Below are 26,814 nucleotides of genomic sequence, written 5' to 3' on the forward strand. Positions count from 1 at the left end.
AGAGAGTTTTGACTTTCTGGTTTTGTTTGGTTCAGCAGCTTTCACAAACATTTGGATAGGATAGGATGGTATACGACAGGAAAGTACAGGACAGAACAGAACAGAACAGAATAGTTCTAGTTGGAAGGGACCTACAACGATCATCTAGTCCAAATTCCTGATCACTCCACAGCCGACTAAAAGTTAAAGCCTGTTGTGAAGGTCATTGTCCAAATGACTCTTTAAGGCACTGACAGGCACGGGACATCAAAACCTCTCTCGGGAGCCTGTTCCAGTGTTTGACTTGTAAAGTGTTGTCTTTGTAAAGAACAGGTTCCTGATATCTAGTATGAACCTCCCCTGATGCAGCTTTGAACCATTTCCATGCATTAAGTCGCTGGATCCCAGAGAGAAGAGATCAGCACCTCCTTCTCCTCTTCCCCTCCTCAGGAAGCTGTAGAGAGCAACGAGGTCACCCTTCAGACTTCTCTCCAAACTAGGCAAGCTCAAAGTCCTCATCCACTCATCCATATGTCATGCCTTCCAGCCCTTCCACCAGCTTTGTTGCCCTTCTGTGCATGTATTCAAGTACCTTAACATAATTTTTAAATTGTGGGGCCCAGAACTGCACACAGTACTCAAGGTGAGGCCGCACCAAGGCTAAATTCAGCAGGATAATCACTTCTTTTGACCAGCTGGTTATGCTGTGTCTGATGCACCCCAGGATGCAGTTTGCCCTCTTGGCTGCCAGGGCACACTGCTGGTGCATACCGAGCTTAGTGTCAACCAGCACTCCCAGATCACTTTCTGAGGGGCTCCTTTTCTGCCACTCATCTTCCAATTTATACTTGTGTCTGGCGCTCCTCTGTCCCCGGTGCAGAAGCTGTCATTTGGTCTTGTTAAATTTCATGCCATTGATGATTGCCCAATGCTCCAGTCTATTTAGATCCTTCTGCAAGGCCTTTTGTCTGTCATGAGAGTCAACAGCATCTCCCAGTTTGATATCATCAGCAAACTTACCAACTGGATTTGACTCCTGCCTCCAGATCATTGATAAAAATATTGAACAGAATTGGCCCTGGAATTGAACCGTGAGGAACAGTGCTGTTGACTGGCCACCAGCTAGCAGTAGCCCCATTCACTACAACCCCTTGAACCCTGCCGTCCAGCCAGTTCTTCACTCAGTGCACCATATATACCTCCCCAGGAACCACATGCAATGTAACCTCAAACCCCAAAATAGAAAAAGTCTGTCTTTCTTCCAAAGTAAGAAGACTCTTTCTCAGCAGGAAGCAGTATAAGAAAATATTGTTTCACGTAGGAAGAAATCTTTTATGCTTTCAACAGGAGGAGTGCGGACTGTGCTTTTACTTTTGTCTCTAATAGATTACAGTTTATTACATAAAATCATAGAATCATTTAGGTAGGAAAAGATCCTTCAGATCATTGAGTCCAACCGTAAAATATTACATAAAAACATATTCTTAACTGTAAAATCTGCTAAATGACACAGGAATCTGAAACTTTGAAGAAACTCATGCTTGTGAGTGCACTCTGTTAACAAAGCTAAAATTGCAGCTGCTTTTTGACTCTGAGCTGCTGTGGTGATATTCCCCATTTCTTGTTGGTAGCTGCAATGTAGCATGTTCACACTGTAGTAGCTAACACAGAAAAGACAACCTCAATGGGTAATGAAGTTTAGCTGCATATTTTTTATTTCAGCATTAAATTGAGGAGAAGAGAGAAAAGCAAAAATGTATTACAAAATCGATAGTTCCAAGACTCAGGCACTCCATCAAGAACGTGCGATGGGTGATCTTTTAAATTCTCTGTCGTTCAAACTGACAGATTTATCAGTATATACAGGATCACAATTTTCAAGCATTAAAAACTGATGCTGAAGTGCTAAACTTGGAGAAGCATTTGATTTCCTAATTGAGTTTTCTACATGTTGTGATTCATGAAGAGTTTATTAATGTTAAACCCAATTAGATTAATTTACGAAGCTGTGGTGCTGGTACAATTGCTACTCACAGCCTCTCAAGCTAATAATGTTTGCATAGCATCATGTGTGTGGCATCTGAAAATAAATTATAACTGTGACTTTGGAATGTGAGCTGTTTTGCTTTGCCTGAGATACAATGTGGTATCCACTATTATATTGTGGGAAGATTTAAGTGAAAAAAGAGTGATTAATTCAGCCATTAATTGGTTATACAGAAAAAAAACAAAGAAAAGAAGAGTCTTTGGAAGTGAGGTCTGATAAACATTCAGTAAGGGTTTTAAGTCTAAAGGGAGAAAAGTAAGGGGAAGTTATTATTTGGGATTACACAAGGGTTTGACGGATACCCAGGTGTCCCAGCAGTTTTGGGTGATTCAGGGTGCTGTGCCCCCAGCCCTAACAAAGGGTAGCTGCAGAGCCAAAGGTTGTTAATTTCTACCCTCTTCCAGTGGCAGAAGTAGAAGAGCGTCTGTTTAATTTTAATTCTTGAGAACTCCAGAGGCTTTGATTGGTACTGGCATAGGGTTTCCTGTGCAGAAAAAGCTAATTTTCCTAATTTGGAAAAAGTGAACAATCCTATTATGTGGAATTATGATGATATACCAGAATTATTTCATGAGTTCTGGATTCCTTAGCCATACCACCCAGACCTCAGTCGCTGGAGCCAGCTGACAAGCGGATAGTGCTAATAATAGACTGCTGTCTTCAGTGCACACAAGCCCAGAAGAGGAGACACATACTTATTCATCTATTGGCAGAAAAAGATGGTGAGACACAAAAAAATACTACCTTTTGCTCCAGATTTTGGAGGACCATGTGCGCTCTCCTGCTGGTAGCCCCTTTATGTATCCCTGACCTGTCTCTTCCTTCCATTTCCATAGCCGCTGCCCTCCTAGGCCCTCAGCAAGCTCCTCATACCATTGCCTCAATTAACCTTAGGTGCTAGCCCTGACAAGGGCGCCAAGCAGTTTTATTTTGTCACACACGTCTGCAAAGCTTGCTGTAGATGGTGTATTTGGAGAATGTATCAGCTACATTCTCATAGGCTGAGTTGAGCACATGAAGATGGAAATGACATAAAGGCTGGACAAATTTGGGTAGTGTTTCGTGGGAACAGCAAAAGCTATGTTCCAGCAAGTCTCAGGTGTCTGCTCAATAGCAAGAGAACACGACAGCATCACAAACAAATGGCTGCTCATTTTCTTGGTAGTGGTTTGGTTTGGGGTTCTAATTTTTATTTTTTTCTAAAGAGAAAAATGGTAATTTTCTCTCGCCTCATTTTTTGAAATACCTGAACCATTTATTTTGAAGTACTAAAAAAAAAAAAGCTTTGAACTGTGGAAAATTTCAGCTCAAATAAGTTCTACAAAGTTAAGAGCAGCTATGAAAACAGCCTCTAACATTGGGAAGTATTCACAAACTGTAATTTTCTGCAACATTGCCTAGAATAAATACTTCATATTGTATCCATAAAAAGTAACAGAAAAGTTAAAAAAGTGTTTCATATTGTTGCTTAGATGTTTTTAAAGAAGTAATTTAGTTGATGCTGGGGTTTTCTGACAAATGGAGTATGCTAATTTTTCCTTAAGACTGGAAAAATTACTGTGAAACTAACACTTCAGTATTATATGGTTATAAAAAGTTGATGTTTCTGTAGTTTTAACAAAAATGTTCTGTGAAAGACTTTGAATATGAACACTTGCATGTACGTATAATTATGTAACCAATTTATAGCTGATGCTATCGTAATTTCTGGCTGTTTTACAAAGCTCTCTGCTGTCAGATTTATAATCTCTGTGTTAGCTGAAATAGAAAAGCCACCTTTGATATATTAAAAAAAAAAAGAAGAAAGAAAAAAATTATACTAGTACAGTTATTTTCATTTGTTCAGATACTTTCGTAAATGACCATATTTTTATTGGCATGGTCAGTTAAAACACTTTTAATTCGCAAACAATTTTTAATTAATAATGGTTTTTAACCACTGTTTTACAAAAATGTCTTAACTGTTTAGCCTTCTACAAAAAGCTAGGAAGCACCTTGCAGAAAACTTGTATTTCCTGTCATTCAAGAAAAAACCCAGAATGGAAAGCTTGACACACTTCCATAGCATTTCGTTTTTTGTTTTAACTTATTCCTTTGTCTTTCTTCAAAGCCCTCTTCTCTTTGGATTTATATAACTGGCTATTTTTGACCATGCTTTCTTAGCCTTCTTTTCTTTCAAGACTTTCTACCTCCTACCTGTCTTCCTGACATACGTGTAAAATTCCATCAATGGATTTCAGTGAACCAAATAATAATATAAATTTTCTATTTATGCATAAAATCTGCCTGTGTAGGTGAATCACAATGCATTAATATCTACCTGAAAACTTTAAGGATTTTTTTTTTTTTTTAAGAATTTATTATATCATGCTTATTCCTGGTGGCTCTTATGGAGTGGAGTGAAGGTTGCCCTAGGCAAGGTCAGAGCAGCCTGGTGGGAGGTGCACTGCCCTTCTCTCACCCACTCCCAGGCGTGAGAAGGGACCCCTATCCCTGGAGCATCCCCCTTGGTGAGCCCCGATACCTCTCCCTCCTTCCTATGGCATTAAAGCCATCAAAGCTGCCCTTGGTCCTTCTTTCTCCCCCCATGGCTTTCCCATCCCTCCGGGCAGCTGACACGGCCTCTTAGCTCTGTCCTCTCAGTCACATCCCTCCTTCAGCGTAGCACAGCAGCCCAGGTGGAGCCTTCCACTGACTCCAAGGCACTGGCAGCCTCATTGCTGAAGCCCTGCCTGGGATGCCCCCTACCAGTTTTATTGCTACCTGGATAGGGCAGCAACTATAATCACATGTTCAGCTGGTGAGCTCTTCCTAGACCTTTTTGGAGGTGACCTGCGTGTACTTACTCAGGGTGGCACGGCAGTAGGAGGAAGGATAAAAGCGAAGAAGAATTTTGCTTTCCTCTGGTAGTGGGGGGAATAGTGAACTACTTGTTCGAGGCTCTTCAGAGGGCTCATTGGTCCTGCTGTTTTTCCTTGGGGATGTCAGAGGGAGACAATTTATTAGACTGTTGTAACACACCGAGAGGGATAACTTTCCTTAAAAAAAAGGGTGGGGAGGGAGACTCATAATGATTTATTTGGTCAGCGAGAAGCTCAAATGCTGCATGACCAGCTCTGCGTTCCCATATGTTGGTATTAGTTTTCTGAAGGGTTTTTTTCCCAATTCTTCCATAACCCTGGTTGTAACAGAGATGTTTCTGTTAAAAATATCTGGCACTCAGAAAAACAGACCTGCAGCCTTCCTTGGATTGCCAGCTGACTTATCTGATTTCAAGATTTCATACCAACATTCTGGTACTTATGAAAGCAGAGGGAGAATTTACAAAAATGTCATTTGAGTAAACTGAAAGAGAGAGATTTTAAGTAGAAGTGATATTAGATCATCTGTTTGAAGTTACATGTGGTAATCAGAGGATTATGGCTGGTTATACCTCCAGGTACAATCCTTTGTTCCTTGCAGAAATTCAGGAAGTAGATGTCTGTGTTTAGCTTTGCTTCTTTGACTGTTTTACCCAGGTTACAGCAGTAAGAGCCATCCTGCCACCCCATCTGTATTTCTCTATGTGATTGCTGTACTTGGGAACAGCAACAGGTTTTGGTATACTGAAACCTTTTCCAAATATGTAAAGCAATAACAAATATGTGAATGTCTGTGATACCATGAAACCACAGCAGCATCTAATGTTATCTAATGAGCATCCTTCCAGAGTTTTGTAAGTTCAGTTCTTTCCTCCATCTTTGCTAGTGAGGGTTGTGTGTTTTTCTTGTTATAGGAGTGATGGAGGATGTTTCTGTGAAAGAAAGGAAGGCTATACCATTTTCTGTTGATTTCATCCACTTAAATAATTGAACGTGGTATCTTTTAGCAAGGACACAGCTCAGCTAGGAGAGCTGACACCCACTTAAGGCAATGCCTAGTGGGCAGAAGTGGTTTATGATTCAATTATATGCTTAAACCTTATTGATACCACCCCTCTGTCTTGCATTTAAATGCTTTTTAAATACCTTGCATTAAAAGCATCCTCCTTTCATGGTAACATCGGAATATATGTTTAAAACTCTTGGACTATGTTTTAAAGACAGACTTTGGATCCTGAGTTTTGTGTTAAAATACTGATTTTATAATCCATTGTGTAAATAATTGCAACAGGCTAAAAATAAGGTTGTTGTTTACAAGTTGTGGTTTGACAAACAATTTACTTTTCTCTAGTTTTTCACAGACACTAAGTCCATTTGCAGCTCAGTTTTTACCAGTAACATTTAAATGAATTGCTTTATCTATTACCTGGCTTAAAATGGTATCTCAAATCCTATGATTAACAAAATTTATCATTTAGTAAAATCAGTAGAATAAAGGTCAACTGTTATTTTTTGCTGATCTTAGACATTGAATCTTGAGTTTCAGTTCACAATATACTTTTTTAGGACCTAGCAGATAAACATTCAAGTCAAATGCAGTACAATTGCTCTGTTCAGTAAGTGTACCTTCAAGTACATTTTTTGAGGGATTCCCTTGTTAGCTACTTTTCAGATAAAAAGCATAAAAATAAATGCTATTTGTTAATATTTATCTGAGTTGTAATCTAGACATAAGGGAATCTTGCTTCTGGGGTCTGTTGTTACACTCAATGAGCATCTGGTAGCAAAATTAATGGGCCATATCTCTGATGAGTGTAAATTGTCATAGGTCCATTGACTTCAACTGAGCTATGACTATTCATACAAATTCCCCTGCCTGTTAGTTTTTGACTTCTTAACACTAGACTCTCCTTCTTTTCTGATACTATTTATTACATTCCTTTAGTGTATAGGAGAAGTTTTTACATCCATCATCTGTTTTATTGAGGTCTCTCCTTGAGGTGTTAACTACTTCAATGGGTAATTTCTGATATCCCAGGAGTGCTGATCTTTAGATGTGGGTGAAGACATGCAAACAAATGATTTTATGTGCCAGAAAGGTGCGTTATTTGCAGATAAACCTTTGGTCAGAGAGTGAAACTGTTTGTTTAGAACATGGAAACAGGTAGGGCAGGAAGTCTGCACCCTTCTCCCCTGATGTGGGCACAGGGTGCCTCCACCCAGGCAGCTTCACTGATGTAAGTTGTCCCTGCCAGCCATCCTTCTTCTTCTTGGCTTCAGCAGGCAGAACACAGATGTGCACGTGTGGGTTTTTTGTTGTTTTGTGGTTTGTGGGTTGGGTTTTTCTGAGGTTTTCCTGTACACCTGGGTTTCAGAAACTTCACTAAGATCTCCAGCCTATTTGTACGTGTTGCTGAATGCCCTTTATGGGCAGAAGTTATGGGCGATGTCAGGAGTACTTGGCATTATCCCAACCCTTCTCAATGGATGAATAGTAATAGTTCAGGCAATACTGGTTTTGAAAAATCCTATTCTTTTCCTCCATCAAACATTTATAACCCGGTCCTGTTGCCTTGAATGTCAGTAGTAAAACTTCTATTGATCTCCTGGTCACAACAGGAGGCCTATGAGAAGGAGAAATTTTATAGCATATTGTAGCTATTACTTTAGAAGACAACGCTCTTTACAAATTTTAATTAATGCTGAAATAAGAAATTGACTGTTTTATTTTATATTTTCCCTGAAAAGTAAATATACAAACCTGACCGGAAAGTACATTGTATTTTGCTATAGTAACATTAATACAAATTCATTACATTTTTGACAGGAGGTAAATTTTATACATGCGATACATCATATGACAAGGGTAGTATGTTTCTCTTCTCTCAGATCTTCTCTGTGGCCTGTTTTCAGTGGGAGGGAGTGAATATTTGGAGTCATGAACTCATTTTAGCCATCGAAAAGTGATCTCCTTGTGAGTTGAGTTCAACCCCCGGCACTCTGATATGATACATGTCAAGAGTATGGGTGACAAATTACAAGGGCTGTAGTGCCAGATTATAAGAGCTCCTAATTTTGAGATGCAGCATAAACAAACCATAAATATATACATATATTAAAACAGAAATCCCTGATTTTCTACTGCAGGCCTTTATGATGCCCTTCCCACAAATCAGAGTGATTTGCTTCTTTTTGGTTAAACATAAACCCTTTATTCCTTTAATTTTTTGTATTGCAGGTCATTTAACTTGTGTGCTTTATGTTTATGAAGTAGCCACACACCAGGCTGAGTAAACTCATAATCTGAAATATGATACCTGTCCTTTTCTCCCTGATCTTACTGTCAATTACAGTCATCTGCTTTACACAGCTTCTGCCATCAGTTTTCAAGCTGTAGCTATCATTTCCCACAAGATGGGTGACTGTATACCAAATGTTGCATTTGTCTGCCCATAGCAAGTAGGATGATATAAATCATTTGTCCTTTCCATCGTCTGTCACTGCCTAACTGCATTTTCTGTGCATTTTTCCTTGCTTTACCACTCTACTTGTAACAGAATATGAGGGGAAGTACTAGTATCCTCTCTTAGTATTTAACAGTTTTTAATTAAAAGCTGTTTAATCAATGGACTATATGAAAGAGGGTCAAAACTTCAAGTTTGTTGTTTGTTGTGGAAATTTATAAAATTAATAGGAAATTTTAACTGCTCTTAGGTTGCTTGTGGGAAACTGCTGTAACACAGTTTCTACTACCTTTTTAAAAACTAACCTCGGAATATCCTGTTATATTCTATGAACTGTCTTAGAATTGTTCACTTTGGAAAAGTATAAGCTGAGGATGTATCCGTCCAAATAACTTCTAAATTTATTATTTGAATGTATTAAAATAAAGTGTTCTCAAATTATAATTTTAAATAACATTTTTGTTCATTTTATTGCAAGGGTAGGTTGGTAGGTTATTATTAAATTAGTTGGGTTTTTTAACGTACTCAATCAAAAAAGTTTTCTTTCTGAGTTTTCTGGAGGATTTCTGAGGTTCTTTTTATGGCTGATGCACAGTGTTGTAACTCTTCTGTATTCAGGAAAATAGATTTAACTTACAAGTTTCTATTTACTTTGTAAGTCTGCACTCACTGTGTTTTCAGGGACACCAAATACATACTGAAAGCTCTCAGCAGACTTACGTACTTCACAAGGTGATTTTAGTACTGAACAGTTTCCATGGTTGCCTTTATTTACTGGAACTTTTTTGTTTCCTATGCCCTCTGGACTGTTCAGCTGTGACAGTTGCATACAATAGTGTTACATGGATATCATATAGTGTATTGTGCCCAGGTGTATTCTTTCAGCATTTCAGATTTTCCATTAAGAAAAGACTCTTTGTTTCCTAGATATTTTCTTTTGTAGGCTGTCGTTCAGTGCTCTTTCTGTGTCACATGTGAAATTAAAGTAATGCTTAATGCGAGGGTGGGGGTGGCGATGTTCAGTATGTTTTTGCAGCACATGCAGTACACCTAGAAATCTCTCCATATACTTCTATACCTTATGGTATGGTATATACTTCGTATACCTTATGGAAGTCTTGCATGACCTCCATCTAGAGATATTCCTATTCATGCATGCTGGGTTTTATTGCGATTCAGCGGCACCTGATTCTTCCAGTGCTTCTTTTATTATGGACCCAGATGTACATGGAAGTTATGGTTTCTGTCAGTGGGAGGAGATTCATCTGGCACTGTACCACTGCATCTTTCTTCTACATTGCTTGTTTGGTTAATTCTCCATTTCATAGAGACTTCTGCCCACAAACCTGAAGGCAGACTGTGTTTAATCAGGTGCTGCAGTGCATATGCGATAAGGAACTTGTAAATGTCTTATCAGTGCTTGGTTCTTCAAGATGTTTCCAGACCTGGTAAGTCTGGTCAATCTTAGAAACACCCCATGTTGAATATAAAAGAAGTGTCAGTGTTTTGATTTTATTTGTGCGTGCCCAAAATAAAAGGCTCTCCTGCTTTAACTTTATATTAGAAAGTCTAGTTCTTAACTTTATTATCACTGTATAGGCCTGGAAAACTAATAGCATTTAAGCTAAAAAATGGAAGTTGCAGTTTTAGGAATAGAGGGTCTGTTTAGTCAGATTCTTTATGATTTTACTTTTAAATCCAAACTCTGGTCAAACATCTCACAAGTAGTTGGGAGGAGAATTCTGTCAGTAGGAGAATATATATTATTTGCACTGTTATTAAGTGCAGAGAAAATTCACGTTCCAGGTGCACTGTCTTGGACACTGCCTCAAGCAAAGATGAAAACAGAAGGTCAACACTTACAATATCCCCAACTCTGTTTTGTAAAAAAATAAGTTATGTAAAAATGGAAGAAAATCACTAGTGAGAAAAGGTAATGCCATCTTGAAACATTGAGAAAGAAACAATAAAGAAGAAAGTTAGAAAAGTACCTATGCCGATTAGCTTGCAAGATTTCTGCAAGTGGAACACATTGAACTCTTCTGGATTACTCTTGTGGAGCCAGACTTCTGCTTTTACCAGCGTTCTTGATCATAGCAGACTTTACAGCTCAAGCAGGAAGAAATTGAAGAGTCAGTATTTCTGCCTATTTTCAGCAGCTTTTAACTCTTGCTGTGATCAGCAGCTGAACTGTTGGCATATGGTTTGAAGCGTGAATCAAAGCCCCACGTGGTTACAAAGACTCCTGTTTGAACTGAGCATGACGCCGCTCCTGGGCTGTTTTGCCGGATTCCCCCCAGCTTGCTTTTTGCTGCGGATGTTTTATCATGTGCTGAGTGTACACGCAGCCAAGGGAAGGAGTAATCTGTAAGGAGACTCTAAAAGCTGCCACTTCTGCAGCTTTGTTGAAATCAACTATTTTCCTAAGAAGTCTAATGTAATTTTGTCCCCTTGATCACTAGTACTAGTCAAATGGTATTCACTGATTTGCCTGACCTGACAAAGATGCATGTGGAATAACAGCCCAGCTTCTGTCAGAGTATCTGACATCAGGTTACTGTTTAATTTTGCTTGCATCCATGGTAATGGTCGTATCCAGTTTAGTTTAATCAGCAGTTGACTATAACATGGGGAGGGAAGCCTATGCGTGTATATATAGTCTAAACTGTATTTAGAGGCTCTTGACATAAGTAAATAAACTGAGCTAAGTGAGAGATCACACTGCTTTTGTCACCAAACCCATGCTGTTTGGAGCGCTACTATTTAGAGAGGATTTTTTTTTTTTTTTTTTGTGCTGGCAAAATAGCCCTGCACTGACAGTTGAACTGTGAGGTACAATTTCAGTTTAGATACATTGCAGACTTTGTTCTGCAGGGTAGGGATATGAATTTACTTTTGAGAAGGAGGTCAAATAGGGGTTTCATATTCATTCAGCTCCTTATGGGAATTGCTGACTTCCTAGTGAGGTGGTCAAGGATCATAAAACAGGCACAGACAAAAAGCTTTGATATTTTTTAGCCCTTCAGGCATGATGCAATTGTTGCAAAATTAAAGGTTTTGTTATGAGAGTTAAAGATTTTCACTGCGGAAATTAATTGATCCTGAAAGACTCCTCCTTTACTTCATCCACTATAATCAAAAAGTTACATATCTTTGTGGAAGCAGAACATGTTTCGGAGTTTGTAGACAAAACGTTGCTTTATGAGTATTTAACAATCATACTGTGACGGGAAATAAAGGCCAGATCTGGACAACTACATGAGACACTTCATATCACCATGGTTTATCTAGCAGCTGTGTGATGGATCAGATCCTGTTAAGTCATCGTCTTTCTGGGAGGAAAGGGAGAGATGCTGCTTGAGTAGTGGTCAATGGTTCCAGCTTTTTGTTACGCTGTATGGACAGTCCTGTCCAACCTTCCACTGCCAGACTGTATACTATAAGAAATAGTGGTAACATTTCCCTGAAGAGATGAGCTTTATCAGGGAGACACAACAGAGAAAATGAAAAGAGGTTCCTAAGACAGAATAAGAGACCAGAAATAACGAGCTGCCCTTGTCACTGTGTAGGTGTTGGGTGATGTGCTCATCACGGCTAGCGGCTGTCAGGCAGCAGGTTTTCGTGCTGATTTGGCCCAGCTGAAGTTATGTGGTTTTACACATATTCACCGACAATTTTGTCCTGTTCATGTGGCACGCGAAGGAAGGGTGAAGCCAAGAGAAGTGGAAACATGGGTGACCAACATAGGTATTGATATCCAAAAATAATAAAGTACAAAGTGCAGAAGAGTATTGAAATAATACTTCAAAACCTGCTGGTATGGGAGAGGTACCTCAGACTTTTGAAATGACTGATTAGTTACAAAAGCTGATTAAGCTTTTGTGTGTCCTAGGCTTACTCTAGAGTCATGGTTTTCTAGATGATGTTTTATGCCTTTTTTGGTCCATCATGCAGTGAAAGACATGATGTGAGTGTATCAGGGTAGCGAATCCTAGCACAGAGCCTGTGCTGTGCTAGAGGAAACACATGGCACACGGATATTAACTCTGAGAGCACTCTCATTCTGAAGCCCCTTTTCAGTGCTCAGACAGTTATGATCTACTGATCCTCTCTGTATTACATACGAGGGCTTTGGGCATGATGTGTTGAACCACTGAGCCTTTAGGCTGGTGCTTTTATGCCAAAATATTTATGTTGATGTAAGGGTCCCAAACCTCACTGAATTGAAAAATGTGTTAAAATACATGCTGGAAGAGGAATTCGGCATTGACTCTGACTGGAGAGAAGAAGGAAAGAGGTTAAAACCTTGGTTAGCTTTTATTGTTTACCTAATTCAGAGTTCAAAATTACACCATGTTTTAGTTAAACCTTGTCAAGGTTTCCTCTGCTGTTCACTACAGGAAATGAAGAAAGGGAGAGAGAGGTGGGAGAAGAGAACCAACTGTTTGCCTAATCGTGTTGGGTGCAGCTAGATGCCAAAAAAGCATGGGGACATGTAACAAGATCTATGTTGCTGTCTCAGTCTAACAGGTTTTTAATAGATTGATCTGTCAAATCCCATTGCTATTAGCATATGATTTTTAAATTAATTTTGGGGTTTGGTTTACTTCTTTCTCTAATGAGCTATTTACAGGGTGCCTCATTTATACTTCTAAGGTAGCATTGAGAAAATTGGAGAAGAAAGCTGCACATGGGGAACGGAACAATTTCAGATCTACAGTCTTTTGGGGTTTTCTCCTTTTGCAAGAATATATTTTGTAAAAAATCATTGGGGACAACTAGACTTCTGCGTATAAAATCTTAACCTGTCTTTTGCAGAGAAGATTACCATGAAGACGGGTTCTGTCAGCCATACAGGGGAATTGCGTGTGCACGAATCATTGGAAACAGGACCATTTATGTGGACTCCCTCCAGATGCAAGGGGAAATCGAAAACCGAATTACTGGTAAGCTTATATATCTCTGTAGCAGGGCAAAAAGCCTTTGTGAAAGTATCCAATTCAGGTATAAATAATGCTATCATCTTTTTCAGTTTTATTTGTCAATGACTAAGACATCCTTCTATTAAGGTTTAGAGGACGTGAGCCGGTTTCTCACTTGTGCAGTTTAGCAAGATTTAGAGCAAGGAAGATGAATATCTGCTGTCACGTGTAGAAGCTTTTTCCATGTCCTTAAGTAAAACATCAGAACATTGACTTTTTAACAGCTTGTACTTTATACTGGAGCTTTTTGCATGATGGATTCAAATAGAAGATTTTAAAAAAAATCAATTTGTGATTTAATAAAAAATTACTGTTTTTTTAATTTCTTGAAAATTGTTTAGTGGCTTTTCCCTTGGGTTTTCTCCCCTATTGCATAATCCCAGCAGAGTCTGGATTTCACATTGGAAAAAAATATAATATAAACCAAGAGTCAATCTTCCTGTGTTCTGCCCCAGCTTATTCTGTATATCAACACAGGTTTACTTTACTGGACCTCTGTTAGCTGACATTGGCAGCTGAGACTCTGATGTACACCAGTAGAGCAAGCAAACAAATCCATGAAACAGAGCAAACTGTTTATAATAATATATGACCAATTAACTCAGTCCAGCAGGAACTTATTTGTGTCTGGACAGATACGGCTAACTAATTGAATCCGCGATTTTAATATAACTAGTTGGCAAAAAGAGTCTGACTTCACTTGTCAGCTCCTTAAATATATTACCTTAGGGGTGTGTTGTCAAGCCAGAAATCCAGGTCATTTTTTTTCTGTTCTTGAGACGGTGATCAGATTCTGGGACTGGTCAAACCCAGATGCTGACCTTTCCTTGTGCTATTACAACTCATTCCCCTCCCTCCTTTCTCTTGCACTCTGTTGTAATTCCAGCCTCTTTTACCATTATGTCATTAATTAATACACACTATTGATACCATTTCTTTCCACAACGTAATCTCTATCCTGTTTGAATGTTCTTCAGCAATATGGAAAAGTTCAGCTATCCAAAATGATTAAATTTGTAACTCCATGAATTAGGTTCATAATGTCCTTTTCAAAAATAAAACAACCAAAAAACTCTGATATATTCCAGAAAACTTTTATTGATAAATTACACTTGTTTCTGGAATATACAACATGGACATTCATGGCCTGGCTTCTGGATTCCTAATACCACTGATTATCAGTTAAATTTTTGAGGCTGGGGTTGGGACTCTCTGTCCTGGAGTTGAGGAGAATTTCTGATGGAACTGTTCTTTTTGAGGAAAACTCTGTGAACCACCAAGTAGAGCCGCCCAGTGCCTAGCTAGGCAGTAATGTTAATCTATTAATAATACGGCATTTTCAAACGATGTACATCTGAAGGATATACCAAATGCCTTATGCAAAATAACCCTGAGGATTTCACACCATGCTTGGTTCTTATGAGTCTTCTTATATGTAAAATAAGTATTGCAAGACTAGGTGTTCTCTGTCCAAAGGACAGGGTATTTTTGAAATTGCGGTAACTTGTTAGATTAAAAAAAAATATATATATATCTGCTATGTAACTGCGGCTGAGATTTTGCTCATACTTTCGGCTATACTTCATATGTACATTTTTTGGTGGAAGGCCTTGTGCCCAGAGCGGCAGGGTGTTCAGGGGAGGCTGTGCCTGGGAAACGGTGACACCTACTGCTCAACACCGAGATCATTTGACAAGGTTACAGGCGATATCTATGGGGAATTTTCACTCTGGATTTTCATTTCCCTGCCGTGCTGATGACATTCATTGCCACGTGGTTAGGTGAGAATTGCAGCCTTCTATTAAAAAAAAAAAAAAAAAAAAAAAAAAAAAAAAGGAGGACATTTCTGGAGAAAAACTTGAGCCATGACTTGAAAGACTGGTCAGTGCACAGACATGACCTCTGCATATGTGTGGCTAGCAATGTCTTTGTTGTGCTGTTTAATATCTGTTTAGTAACAAAAAAAATAAACCCCTTAGATGCCGCCACACAGTCCTTAAGGCTTTTGCACGTCTCATCAAAATAAGGACATGATTGTGAACTGTGCACTTTTTACTCATGCCAATCTAGATTCTGTAACACCTTCACAAAAATTAGAGTGGCGTTTCAAATAGCCAACAGTGACTGCTTCACTCCTCCAGGTTTATTTTTTCACTGTTACTCTTTGGGACAAGTACATGTCACAGCTGTTATTTGAGGCCTGATATCACACGTGCATTCGGTGTTCCCTACATGACTGATAAACAGTTATATTCCTGTGTTAATATTCCTCTGTTAAAATAAGCAGAGGTGTAAACAGTACAAAAGGCTGGAGTTGGGGCTGCTTGCTGCATGTGTCATGTTTAGGAAGATACAGGAGACTCTCTGATAGTAGGTGGCTGCAGGAAGTAGATGGTTGAAAGGAGAGAGCTGGACAAGAGGGAAAGAACTGATCTGTAGCTTGTAAATAGACTGCTGAATAACTTGAACTGCTCGTTTCCTCTCTTTTAACAGTGTGTGTTGGTGGAACATGCTGTCTAGCAAGCCTCATTCACAAATGATGCTTTCCAGCGTGGGAATGAACATTTCTACATTTAAAAGTCGATTCATCCCCAGATACATGCTGCACATGTATATTTGTCCGTTCTTTGCAATGTGCAAGAAAACTCTCTAGTGTGTAGAAGCTGAGGGCTGAAGGGGAGGATTATGTTCCTAATCCATTATGACTTCCATCTTAATGTGATCAGTATGTTGAGATTGATTGCAGTCATTTTTCCCAAAACTGCTCCCTGTTAGAATTCTCATGTCTATTAATAGCAATATCTCCTCAGATACCAATGGCACACTTATTTTGCCTCTCAAGACTTGAAAAACACTTGCCTTGTTTATTGATCAAAATGTCTACAGGAGGAAGAACTTAGGTGGTCCTCCTTCACATTTTACCTAATTAGGAACTTTGGAAATACATGTCAGCGTCCTGGCAGGTGTATCTTGTCTTCGCTCTTTATCCTTTTGAGTTAAAATTAGACATGTGCCAACAGCTTGCTCAATGTTAGTCACTTGGGTAACTTCCTAAGAACTGAGGTCCTACAAGCTCTGTGCAGACGTCAGAGGGTCACTGGGATGCTGGGTTTGCTTTCTGCATTTGTCAGTTCTCCTTTACAGCAGCAATTACTTCATTTACCCGCTGCTCAGGAGGCTTTCAGGCCCTCAGGAAAAGACGAAAGTTATAAAAGGCACATGACATGAAAATTATGTTGTTTCTCATGTTTTTTGTGAGTTAATACTTTAGCAGTACTTTTATTCCTTTCCAGCTGCATTTACCATGATTGGCACTTCCACGCATTTGTCTGATCAATGCTCACAGTTCGCTATACCATCCTTCTGCCACTTTGTGTTTCCCCTGTGTGACGAGCGCTCTCGGACCCCTAAGCCGCGGGAGCTGTGCCGGGATGAATGTGAAGTTCTGGAGAACGATCTCTGTAGGCAGGAGTACAACATCGCCAGGTCAAACCCCCTCATCTTGATGCAACTACAGTTACCTAAATGTGAGGATCTCCCACGACCTGACACACTGGAAGCTGCCAACTGCATAAGGATTGGGATCCCTGTGGAGAGACTCAGCCGATGTAAGTCTGGGTGTTTCATGACTGGGAAAATGTAGGGTTTGTTGCTTCCTCAGGTTGGGTCTGAGAGACAATATTCTATCATCAGTCATTCTTTTTTGTAAAGAAAGTACTGCTATAGTGGATGCTACTACTTTTTATCATGTTAATACTGACCATAATCTTGCACTGTTGTAAGGTACAGTTAGGATGGCAAGGAAGTTTAAAGGATGCTGCTTAGTACTGAAAAGGTTGTATCAACCACTCTGGGCTATAAAACTCTGTACGCACAACCGATTTGACTCAAATTTGCGAGGGGCAGCAAGGTGTTGCAGGCTTCCCTTTCCACATGCCTGCCCCCACCTCTGGCTCAGTCATTGCCTTTCTGGATGAGTGACCCCATACAGGTATTTGTGAGTTCTGTTTACCTATCAATAAACCTCAAATAGGCTGTGGAAGCTTCGCTGGAAAAATCTGTTAAGAAATTAAACATTTAATGTTTATTCTTTCTATATGGAACTCCACTCCTGTAAATTGAGCATGGAATGTAATTGTCTTTCTTCACCCATAAAGGATGGGTGAAAACACTGATCTTGCTTCTGTGAATTTATATTTTCATCCAGGAGTAGAAGGGCTGTTTCGCTGTCAGTAATTATGTGCTGACAATTTTTCTGCCTACTCTGTTTCCTAGCAATTAATCACCACCCCCTACAATGAATGTTACAAGAAAGCTCCAAGAGACTAAAGATATTTAAATTTCAAAGTGTGATAAGGTTATTCTGAATATCCATTGTCTGAACCCACAGTTAGGAGCAGGGGTCATGGCATAACGGTGGGCACATGGGCATGGAAGACTAGCTGTGTGCTAGTAAGGCAATAATCTAGTGCAGCCAAGAAGGAGAAATAACTGAGAAAACGATGACAGAGACAAATCAGCCAGGGAAGAGGTATCAAGCAAAAGGAATAATTCCAACAAAAAGTCTGGCAAAAGTCATCTGTGATCCTCAGAGCCAACGATGCTCATTCTGGTGGAACAGCTGCAGCTTGAGTACCTGGGGGTTTGGAGAAAGGGCTTTGAGAGAGCAAGATTCCTGAGGACTGGGGTGGGGGATTCAAGAAAATGGAGAAGGTAATGTTGCAAACATACAGAAAAATGTATGACCTGGTTCAGGTGATACATATAGGAGAGAAGCACTCAAAATTATGAAGAAAGGCAAAAACAGAGAAAGGCAAAACAGAGAAAGGATAAAGATAGGAGTTTCCCATATATGGAAATGATGTATCTAAAGAAATGAAAAGCCTGAATCCCTTCATTCTAAAGAAGAAAAGAAGAGAAAATTGGCACAAGGCATTAGAAAATGCAGCACTAATTTCTCTAGGAAGCGAGCAGTGTGAGGAAGACAGGAAGATTATTAGAAATAAAAGTTTACACTGTTGGCATCTGAAGACATTTGCTGAAATGAAACTCTTATCTCTAGTTTAGTTTAACTTATCTTGTCTGGTATCTAAAGGTCCATACTTGCTCCTTAGTATAATCTTGCATTCAGGGTTATCAAATATTGGTAACTGAGCTGAGATACTCCAGGGCAGAATCCAGAAATAACTGGGTGTAAGAGTACAGATACTCACAGAACTGATGTTTCACAGCTTTCATTTAAATCCTGAAGTTCAGGCACTTTTTGCATACATGGTCTATGCACTTCTACCCTTTTGGTCTTGTTTGCCCTCGATTGTTTTGTTATTTGCAACGTTCTATCAAACCCTATGTTGCAGATCATCAGTGCTACAACGGTTCTGGAGCAGACTACAGAGGGATGGTCAGCGTTACCAAGTCTGGCCACACTTGCCAACTCTGGGATTCCCAGAGTCCCCACAGCCACGATCTGACAAGCACACAGTTCCCAGAGCTAGGTGGAGGGCATGCGTATTGCCGAAATCCTGGAGGTCAGATGGATGGTCCCTGGTGTTTTACAAAGAATAAAAACGTACGCATGGAACTGTGTGACATACCTTCTTGTAGTATGTATTCTCTTTCTTTTTTCCCCTACTACGGTCCTGAATCCTGTGCAATTTTGAATGTCCCCTATTTTTACAAGTACAGTTCACTTAAGAGGGATATGCTTTCAAATGGTTCGCTTGCTGTGATGCAGCAACCTTGTTTTGTGTTGTAGGCATTTAGTATTTTCTGGAGATAAGAGCTTGTAACTGAGATATTGTGACACTTCTTTATTACAGATTGGATGCTTAAGCTGAGGTAATGATTAATGATACTGCTGCAGTTTGTATTCTAATTTGTCAAATGCTAGACTTGACAGACTTATCACCTATATGTGTTTGGTTTGCTCACACTACTCAGTGGTATATTGCTTTTGCTCTATATGGTGCCTTGCAGGCAACAAGGATTTTCAGATCCTGTAGAGGGAGATATAGCACCATGCTTGGTTGGAAGAAAACGTGTGAAGTGCAGAAGCAGAGATGTCATAAAACAAATTATATTATCAGAAAAGTCCTACACTATCTGCTAGTGGCTCAGTACTGCACAACTGATAGCAAAAATCCAAAGCACAGCTCTCACAGCTTAATATTGTGATACACTCACTTCCCTCTATTGGTACAGCCTTCACTGCAGAGCTGTTACAGTGATAGCAGTCTTTGGGCATGACAAAGCAACTTAATACTGTGCTTCCTTAGGAAGAAATGCATGTTTCTTGCAGCAACAGATGTGTCGTAGAAGTCATAAAAGTGGTTTTGTTATAGATTGCCTGGATATTTAACAGTACTCAAAATTGATATGAAATTTTTTAGTTACTTCACTTTTTTGCAGTAACGTGATTTGACATTTATAATAAATTTCTACATTGCATGTAACATGGTGTAAAGATAACGCTGGGATGTGGTTGTGGTGAAAGCAGTAGCCACAAACAGCAAAACCACTGACTGCAGAAAACATCCTGGGCAGTTCCAATGAACATTTTGGACATCACTATGCTTTCCTAGAGTCTCTAAGTATAAAGAAAACAGCATTTTAGGATGGTTCCAGAGCAGTCTTACTAAGTGTATTGATGGCTTTTTCACGTCTGTCTCACTGTAACATAAAAGCACTAAGTACAGAACAAATAATATCTCTGCCAGTGAGAAATGAGATTTATTTTATTATGGGCAGAAGTAGTACCAGTGGAGGTAAAAAGTGGGCAAAATGCTGATGAAATGACTGACATTGGGTGAGAAGACTAGACTGCAATGCTCTGCTGCGGTTTATCACATTGAGTTCACTGCTTTATATACTGTGATGAAGACCACTCACTTGTTTTTTATCCCCTGAACGAGATAATGCAATGATACTCAGGTGTATGTCCTGCAGTTCCTACAACCAGAAGCCTCAAAAATAAAGTGAAATAAATCACATACTGTTACAGTCAACACATTAAACGTGGGGCATCTAGTTTATCTTCATACTGCTAGTCGCTATGTTCATTCAAGCCACTTTGAAATATTTAATGGAAAACTGAAAACTATGAAGAAGGGGGAGACAGTAATGTGACTTCTGTTTTCAAGCTGCAGGAGGTTACTTTTTGTTTAAAATATAGTATTAATAATCATCCCGGTTTGGGTTTTTGGGTTTTTTTTGTTTTTTTTTTTTTTTGCTTTACTATTGAATGCATTAAAAATACTTATTGTAAACAATGAACATTTCTGTGGCTGACAGGTCCACGTGACAACAGTAAAATGGGAATCCTCTACATCCTGGTTCCCAGCATAGCCATCCCTCTGGTTATCGCCTGCCTTTTCTTCCTGGTCTGTATGTGCAGAAACAAGCAGAAGGCATCTGCTGCTACACCACAGCGCCGCCAACTGATGGCATCTCCTAGCCAGGACATGGAAATGCCACTCATTAATCAACATAAACAGGTATTTTTTCCAGAGTTTGCTTAGGCCACGTATGTCCAAAGCGTCGTGATTTTCAGTGTCTCAGGTTGTTGGTGTTCGAATTGGGCTGTGTTGTAAGGGACCTAATTTTCATACTGTGCTGGCCATTTACTTCAGTGAAAACTAGGTCTTGCAATCACTAGCTGTATCTAAAAATCCTGGCCGCAGGCAACAGCTTTCAGGACAAAGTATTTTCTGACATTTGCCTTTACCTGTCAGTCCTCGTTCTGCTTGACTGGAAATGTTGTTATTTCTGATCCAGTCTTCAGCCTGCAGTTCATTTTCTCTCCTGGTAATGACGCGGCTGGTTTGCGTGTTTAAAGCAGGATGCACGGTGGGGTTTCTTGTCTAATCTGTTGGCTCAGTCCTCTGGTATTCTGAACCACCACCGAGCAAGGTGCTGAGCTGGGGTGCAACATATTTCTAAGGCTGTGCATCACAAGGGACAGCGAAATGAAAATGACTTTGAACTTCTGTCTACAGTTCTCAGCTCCTGCATGTGATTTTCTGGGTCAACTAACTGATCTCCACGTTAGAATCCTGTTCAGAGCTAATGTTGAATTTTTAATCACAGCATTTACAAGATGCAAGGTCTAAAAAGCAATGCTCAATTTGGAACAATTGGCAACATCTGTTCAGGAAACTGTAGAATATTTCCAGGATATTACCAACTGTAACAATTCGCGTTGATTTTGTGTGATAAGGGGGAGGTTTAGTGGCTGAGTCTCGGTTGTGTTGGTGTAAGGGAATAGGGAATATTAATGGTTCTGTTTAAATAAAATTAATCACTTAGAGTTAATCATTTAGTGCTAGGTTGCATTGGTGTACTACTTACATAGCACTCATTCAGCATAAGTAGCTAAAGTTGCTGAAGCTCTAGGCCGCAATCCATGAGCTTCACCTAGACAAGTTGAACTTGTTTTGAACTTCTACTTAGTTACATAAACAAAGGCCCTGAGACTGGTACAAATCAGGAGATAAGGAAGCTACTACCCTCAGCAGAGGATGCAACTTGCCAAGAACAGTTAGTGGCCCCCCTAGAGACAGAGAAAGAATCCAGTAAGGAATAAGAAGACCCCAGACCACAAATTACCGTTGGACCAGGGGGGACATGTGAAGAACACATGAGGGGCAGGTGCATAGATTGTAAGGGTATAATTGCCCGGGAATTTTTTGGTTCTGGGTCCCTCTGGAAAGGGACAGCCTGGGCTGTCCTTGCTGCTGTAACACTCGAATGAATTATTGTTTTTTCTTTGGATTATTGCCTGAGACTCTGCTATGGGAAACCTGGAGCGAAGAAAGTTCTTTAACAGCTGCAAACTGTCTGGTCCAGTCCATAGTCTGTTGGCCACTAAAATTGGAGCTTGTTCCCAAATCATCTCTTAAACCCTCTTTCCAGCCTGCCCTGCTCCCTCCTGCTGCGGTGCCCTGTGTGTGAAGCTGTGCCAGCTGCATCTGGATCCACTGGGGACTCCTCCAGCCCGCACTGGTCAGGACGGACCCATTAGATCACTCTCACAAACTCCATTTCTCTCCCTGCCAGCTGCAGGAGGGAGGCTCTGGGGATTTCTCACTCTTGGCTTTGCCACCTTTTCCTTCACATACCAGAGAGAAATTCCTTCTTCCTTCTGCTCCTCTTTCACCCCCCTCTTCACCATAGCTAGCATGTTTCTCAGCAGGGGCCGTTGCTGTAGTGCAGTGGAGGAGAAAGGGCACATCTACTACTGCAGAACTGAAAGAGAGAGGTTTTGTTCCACCTTCTGCTGGAAGGGAAGTTTCAGTTCACCCCGAGACTGCCACCTCCTCAGCCAGTGCCCACAGCTTTTCTGACAGATCTCCAATGGGCACCTCTGGGCAGATCTGCAGGGCAAGTGCAGCTGTAGTTTATAGATGTCACCATTTGCCAGATTTACTCTGAACCAATTATTCATTTAGCTTGCAGGAAATATGGTTGTTCCTTTGTAAAAATAATTATACTCATCATCTTGCAGCATAATTTAATTTACACTTCTGATTGGGCAGAGAAGAACCTAATGAGGTTCAAAAAAAGCAAGTGCAAGGTCCTGCACCGGGGGAGGAAGAATGCAAAGCACCAGTCTAGGTTAGGGGCAGACCTGCTGGGAAGTAGTTCTGAGGAGAAGGATCTGGGGGTCCTAGTAGACAGTAAATTATCCATGAGCCAGCAATGTGCCCTTGTTGCCAAAAAGGCCAATGGAATCCTGGGCTGCATAGGGAAGAGCGTGGCCAGTAGGTTGAAGGAGGTCATTCTCCCCCTCTACTCTGCACTGGTGAGGCCACAACTGGAATACTGTGTCCAGTTTTGGGCTCCCCAGTTCAAGAGGGACAGGGAACTGCTGGAGCGAGTCCAGCGAAGGGCAACTAAGATGATTAAGGGCTTGGAGCATCTGCCTTATGAGGAAAGGCTGAGAGAGCTGGGACTCTTTAGACTGGAGAAGAGAAGGCTGAGGGGAGACCTTATTATGGCGTACAAGTATCTAAAGGGTGGGTTGAAGGAGGATGGAGCCAGGCTCTTTTCAATGGTTCCCAGTAACAGGACGAGGGGTAACGGGCACAAGTTAGAACACAGGAAGTTCCGTTCAAATATACGGAAAAACTTCTTTACGGTGAGGGTGACAGAGCACTGGCACAGGCTGCCCAGGGAGGTCGTGGAGTCCCCTTCTCCGGAGATTTTCAAGACCCTCGTGGATGCAGTCCTGAGTAATGTGCTCTGAGCAATGCTGCTTTGGCAGGGGAGTTGGACTAGATGATCTCTAGAGGTCCCTTCCAACTCTGGAAATTCTGTGATTCTGTGATTCTGATAATAGTATAATTAGTTTCAAGTTTAACTGTAAAATCAATATACTGATGTGAATATACAAAACCTGAAAAGTCATTTTGGCTCAATTTATCTTCCATTTGGAGCATCTAACCACTGGGAGCTTTTCCTTAATAAGAGATTCTGTTGTTTAGAAAACATTGTGATTTTTTACTGACTTACTTTCTTTACTTAATTTCAGGCTAAACTTAAAGAAATCAATCTGTCCACTGTGCGGTTTATGGAGGAACTAGGAGAGGAGAGATTTGGCAAAGTCTACAAGGGGCATCTTTTTGGTACAGCACCAGGTGAACAGACACAAGCTGTTGCTATTAAGACGCTTAAAGACAAAGCAGAGCTGGCTCTTCGGGAAGAATTCAAACATGAGGCAATGATGAGATCACGATTACAGCACCCAAACATTGTTTGTTTGCTGGGAATAGTGACAAAGGAACAACCCATAAGCATGATCTTTAGTTATTGTTCCCACAGTGACCTCCATGAATTCTTGGTAATGAGATCTCCCCATTCAGATGTTGGCAGCACTGATGATGACAAGACAGTAAAATCCACCCTGGAACCAGCAGACTTCTTCCACATCGTGACTCAGATAGCTGCGGGAATGGAATATCTTTCAAGCCACCATGTTGTCCACAAGGACTTGGCCACTAGAAATATACTGGTGTTTGATAAACTGAATGTGAAAATATCTGACTTAGGCCTTTTCAGGGAAGTTTACGCTGCTGATTACTACAAACTGATGGGAAATTCCCTTCTTCCTATTCGGTGGATGTCCCCTGAGGCTATTATGTATGGCAAGTTTTCTATTGATTCGGATATATGGTCATATGGAGTTGTGTTGTGGGAAGTTTTCAGCTATGGCCTGCAGCCTTACTGTGGTTATTCTAACCAAGATGTCATTGAGATGATCAGGAACCGACAGGTTTTGCCATGTCCTGACGACTGCCCCACATGGATATACACTTTGATGTTGGAGTGTTGGAATGAATTTCCCAACAGAAGACCAAGATTCAAAGATATACATAACAGATTAAGAACATGGGGAAACCTTTCTAATTACAACAGCTCAGCGCAAACCTCTGGGGCAAGCAACACCACGCAAACAAGCTCTCTCAGCACAAGCCCTGTTAGCAACGTCAGTAACGCTAGGTACATTGGACCAAAACAGAAAACTCCAGCTTTCCCTCAACCACAGTTCATACCAATGAAAGGGCAGATGAGACCAATGGTCCCCCCTCCTCAGCTCTACATTCCAGTCAATGGTTACCAGCCAATGCCTGCCTATGGCGCTTACTTGCCAAATTTTTACCCTGTCCAAATTCCAATGCAAATGGCTCCTCAGCAATTGCCTCCCCAGATCATTCCCAAGCCAGGCTCCCACCACAGTGGGAGCGGATCCACCAGCACAGGCTATGTAACAACAGCGCCTTCCAACACATCGGTGGCTGACAGGGCTGCTCTGCTTTCGGAGGGCACAGATGACACGCACAATGGAACAGAAGACATTGCCCAGAATCCTGTCCAGGAGGAGGAGGAAGAGGAGGGCTCCGTGCCTGAAACAGAATTGCTAGGCGATAATGACACACTGCAGATGGACGAAGCAGAAATTCAATCAGAAGCCTAAGGAATTTGACCTCATTACTAAGAATTTCACATCACTTCCATGCATGGAGACTGTAGATCCTTAGGCTTAATAGCAGTGATTTTGATCTAACTGAAAGAAACAAAGCTGAAAAACCTACAGCCACGTAAAGTGCAACAGTAATGATATACCGGGTTTATTGGCCATTGCCAACATCAGATTTTTCAGATATGATGGTATAGAATTGCTGGGTTTAATCTTTTTTACTGTCCAACAGTTCTTGAGGGAAGCTGCTTTTCAGTTATGTACTGTTGCTGTGCAACATATTGCAGAGTAGCATTGCACATCATGTATATCATGATATGTGAGTGTAATGTTAGTGAATTATGCTTAAACCAATAACACAAAAAGGAATCCAACTATGGTTGCAGAATTGCTCTGAGCATAAAGAAGTGCCCTGGATGTGATGGACAGCTTAGTTTATAGTATTTATCTCTTTGATACAATGGACACAAGATTGTCGTTTGCTTTTTGAGTCTGAAAAAATAACAAGTTGAGAATACTGATCTGTGTTTCTATTACGAAAACCAGAAAAGTAGGGAAAATGAACATAAAATTGGCTGTGCTGAGTCAGACCATGGGTCTGTACAGGCCAGCAGCATGTCTTGAAAGACCATCGATAATGTCTGCCCAGGGAAGACCACAAGGGCAATTTCCCTTGTAGAATTTCCCCAGGGTATTTCCCCAGCCTCTAGCAATTTGTGGCTTAGGGACTTCCCAAGCCAGAAGTGGAATTTTTTTCTGTTTAATAGCCCTCGATGGAATTTTCTACCGTGAATTCATCCAAATGATTTTGAACCCACATAAACTTATAGCATCCACAACATCCTGTGGAATAACATGAGAGGAGAGAGGATGGCTTGCTTTCATCATTCCCAATGAATGACTGTGACAGAAGCTTCCAGATGAGATCGTCTGACTGCATTTGTGGATGAAAGTATTCCTTCTCTGCTGTGTATTTTCAGCAGCAAGCAGCCTTAATACACTGTTAACCAAAAATGGGGATATTGTAGGGGATATTGTTAGGTGTGCACTAACTTAACAATCCAACTTTAATTGCATATTGGTTATCAAGTATAAAAAAGGGCTCCACATGTATGTTCCTACATTGTAAAGGTGTTGGTGTTTGTGTGGGGTTATAGACTTACTTGATTTACCACAATTACTGCTGGATTGCATGTGAAACCATGTTTTTTCCTGCCTTTTTAGTGAAAACGAACCTTTGAACTTTAGAAGACCAAAATAAGCAATACTGTACAAAGTGCTGGTTTTGTGCTTCTATTTGCAGGATGAATCATGTACAGACCTTAAAATGTAATTTATGTTTTACTACATTTTATATACTTTTTTCATTGAAATATTTGGATTTTTGAATGAATGACTTTATAACTTAACCATCTACAATATTCACATGTGGTGCAGTTTTATTGTATTGCTCTTTCATTTTGTTAAACACGCAGACAGGTCCATACATTTCATGACCCTTTCTGTA

At 40.4% G+C, this 26,814-nt stretch overlaps 1 protein-coding gene across 1 annotated transcript in view; it reads left to right on the forward strand.

Moving 5' to 3' along the window:
* The window catches only part of ROR2 (receptor tyrosine kinase like orphan receptor 2), a gene marked incomplete at its 5' end in the record, with an annotated part of 171,872 nt that extends 146,472 nt beyond the window's left edge, over positions 1-25,400 (forward strand). Inside the window, 5 exons of the mRNA XM_082497495.1 lie at positions 13,170-13,297; positions 16,627-16,941; positions 18,691-18,936; positions 20,624-20,826; positions 23,862-25,400. Coding sequence (XP_082353621.1) covers positions 13,170-13,297; positions 16,627-16,941; positions 18,691-18,936; positions 20,624-20,826; positions 23,862-25,304 — 2,335 coding nt within the window. The 3' untranslated portion in view covers positions 25,305-25,400. The remainder of the gene's footprint in view (positions 1-13,169; positions 13,298-16,626; positions 16,942-18,690; positions 18,937-20,623; positions 20,827-23,861) is intronic.
* Between the last annotated feature and the right edge of the window lie 1,414 nt (positions 25,401-26,814).

Source organism: Vanellus vanellus, assembly GCF_965231255.1.
Source record: "Vanellus vanellus genome assembly, chromosome: Z".
In the NCBI taxonomy this organism is placed as follows: Eukaryota; Metazoa; Chordata; class Aves; order Charadriiformes; family Charadriidae; genus Vanellus; species Vanellus vanellus.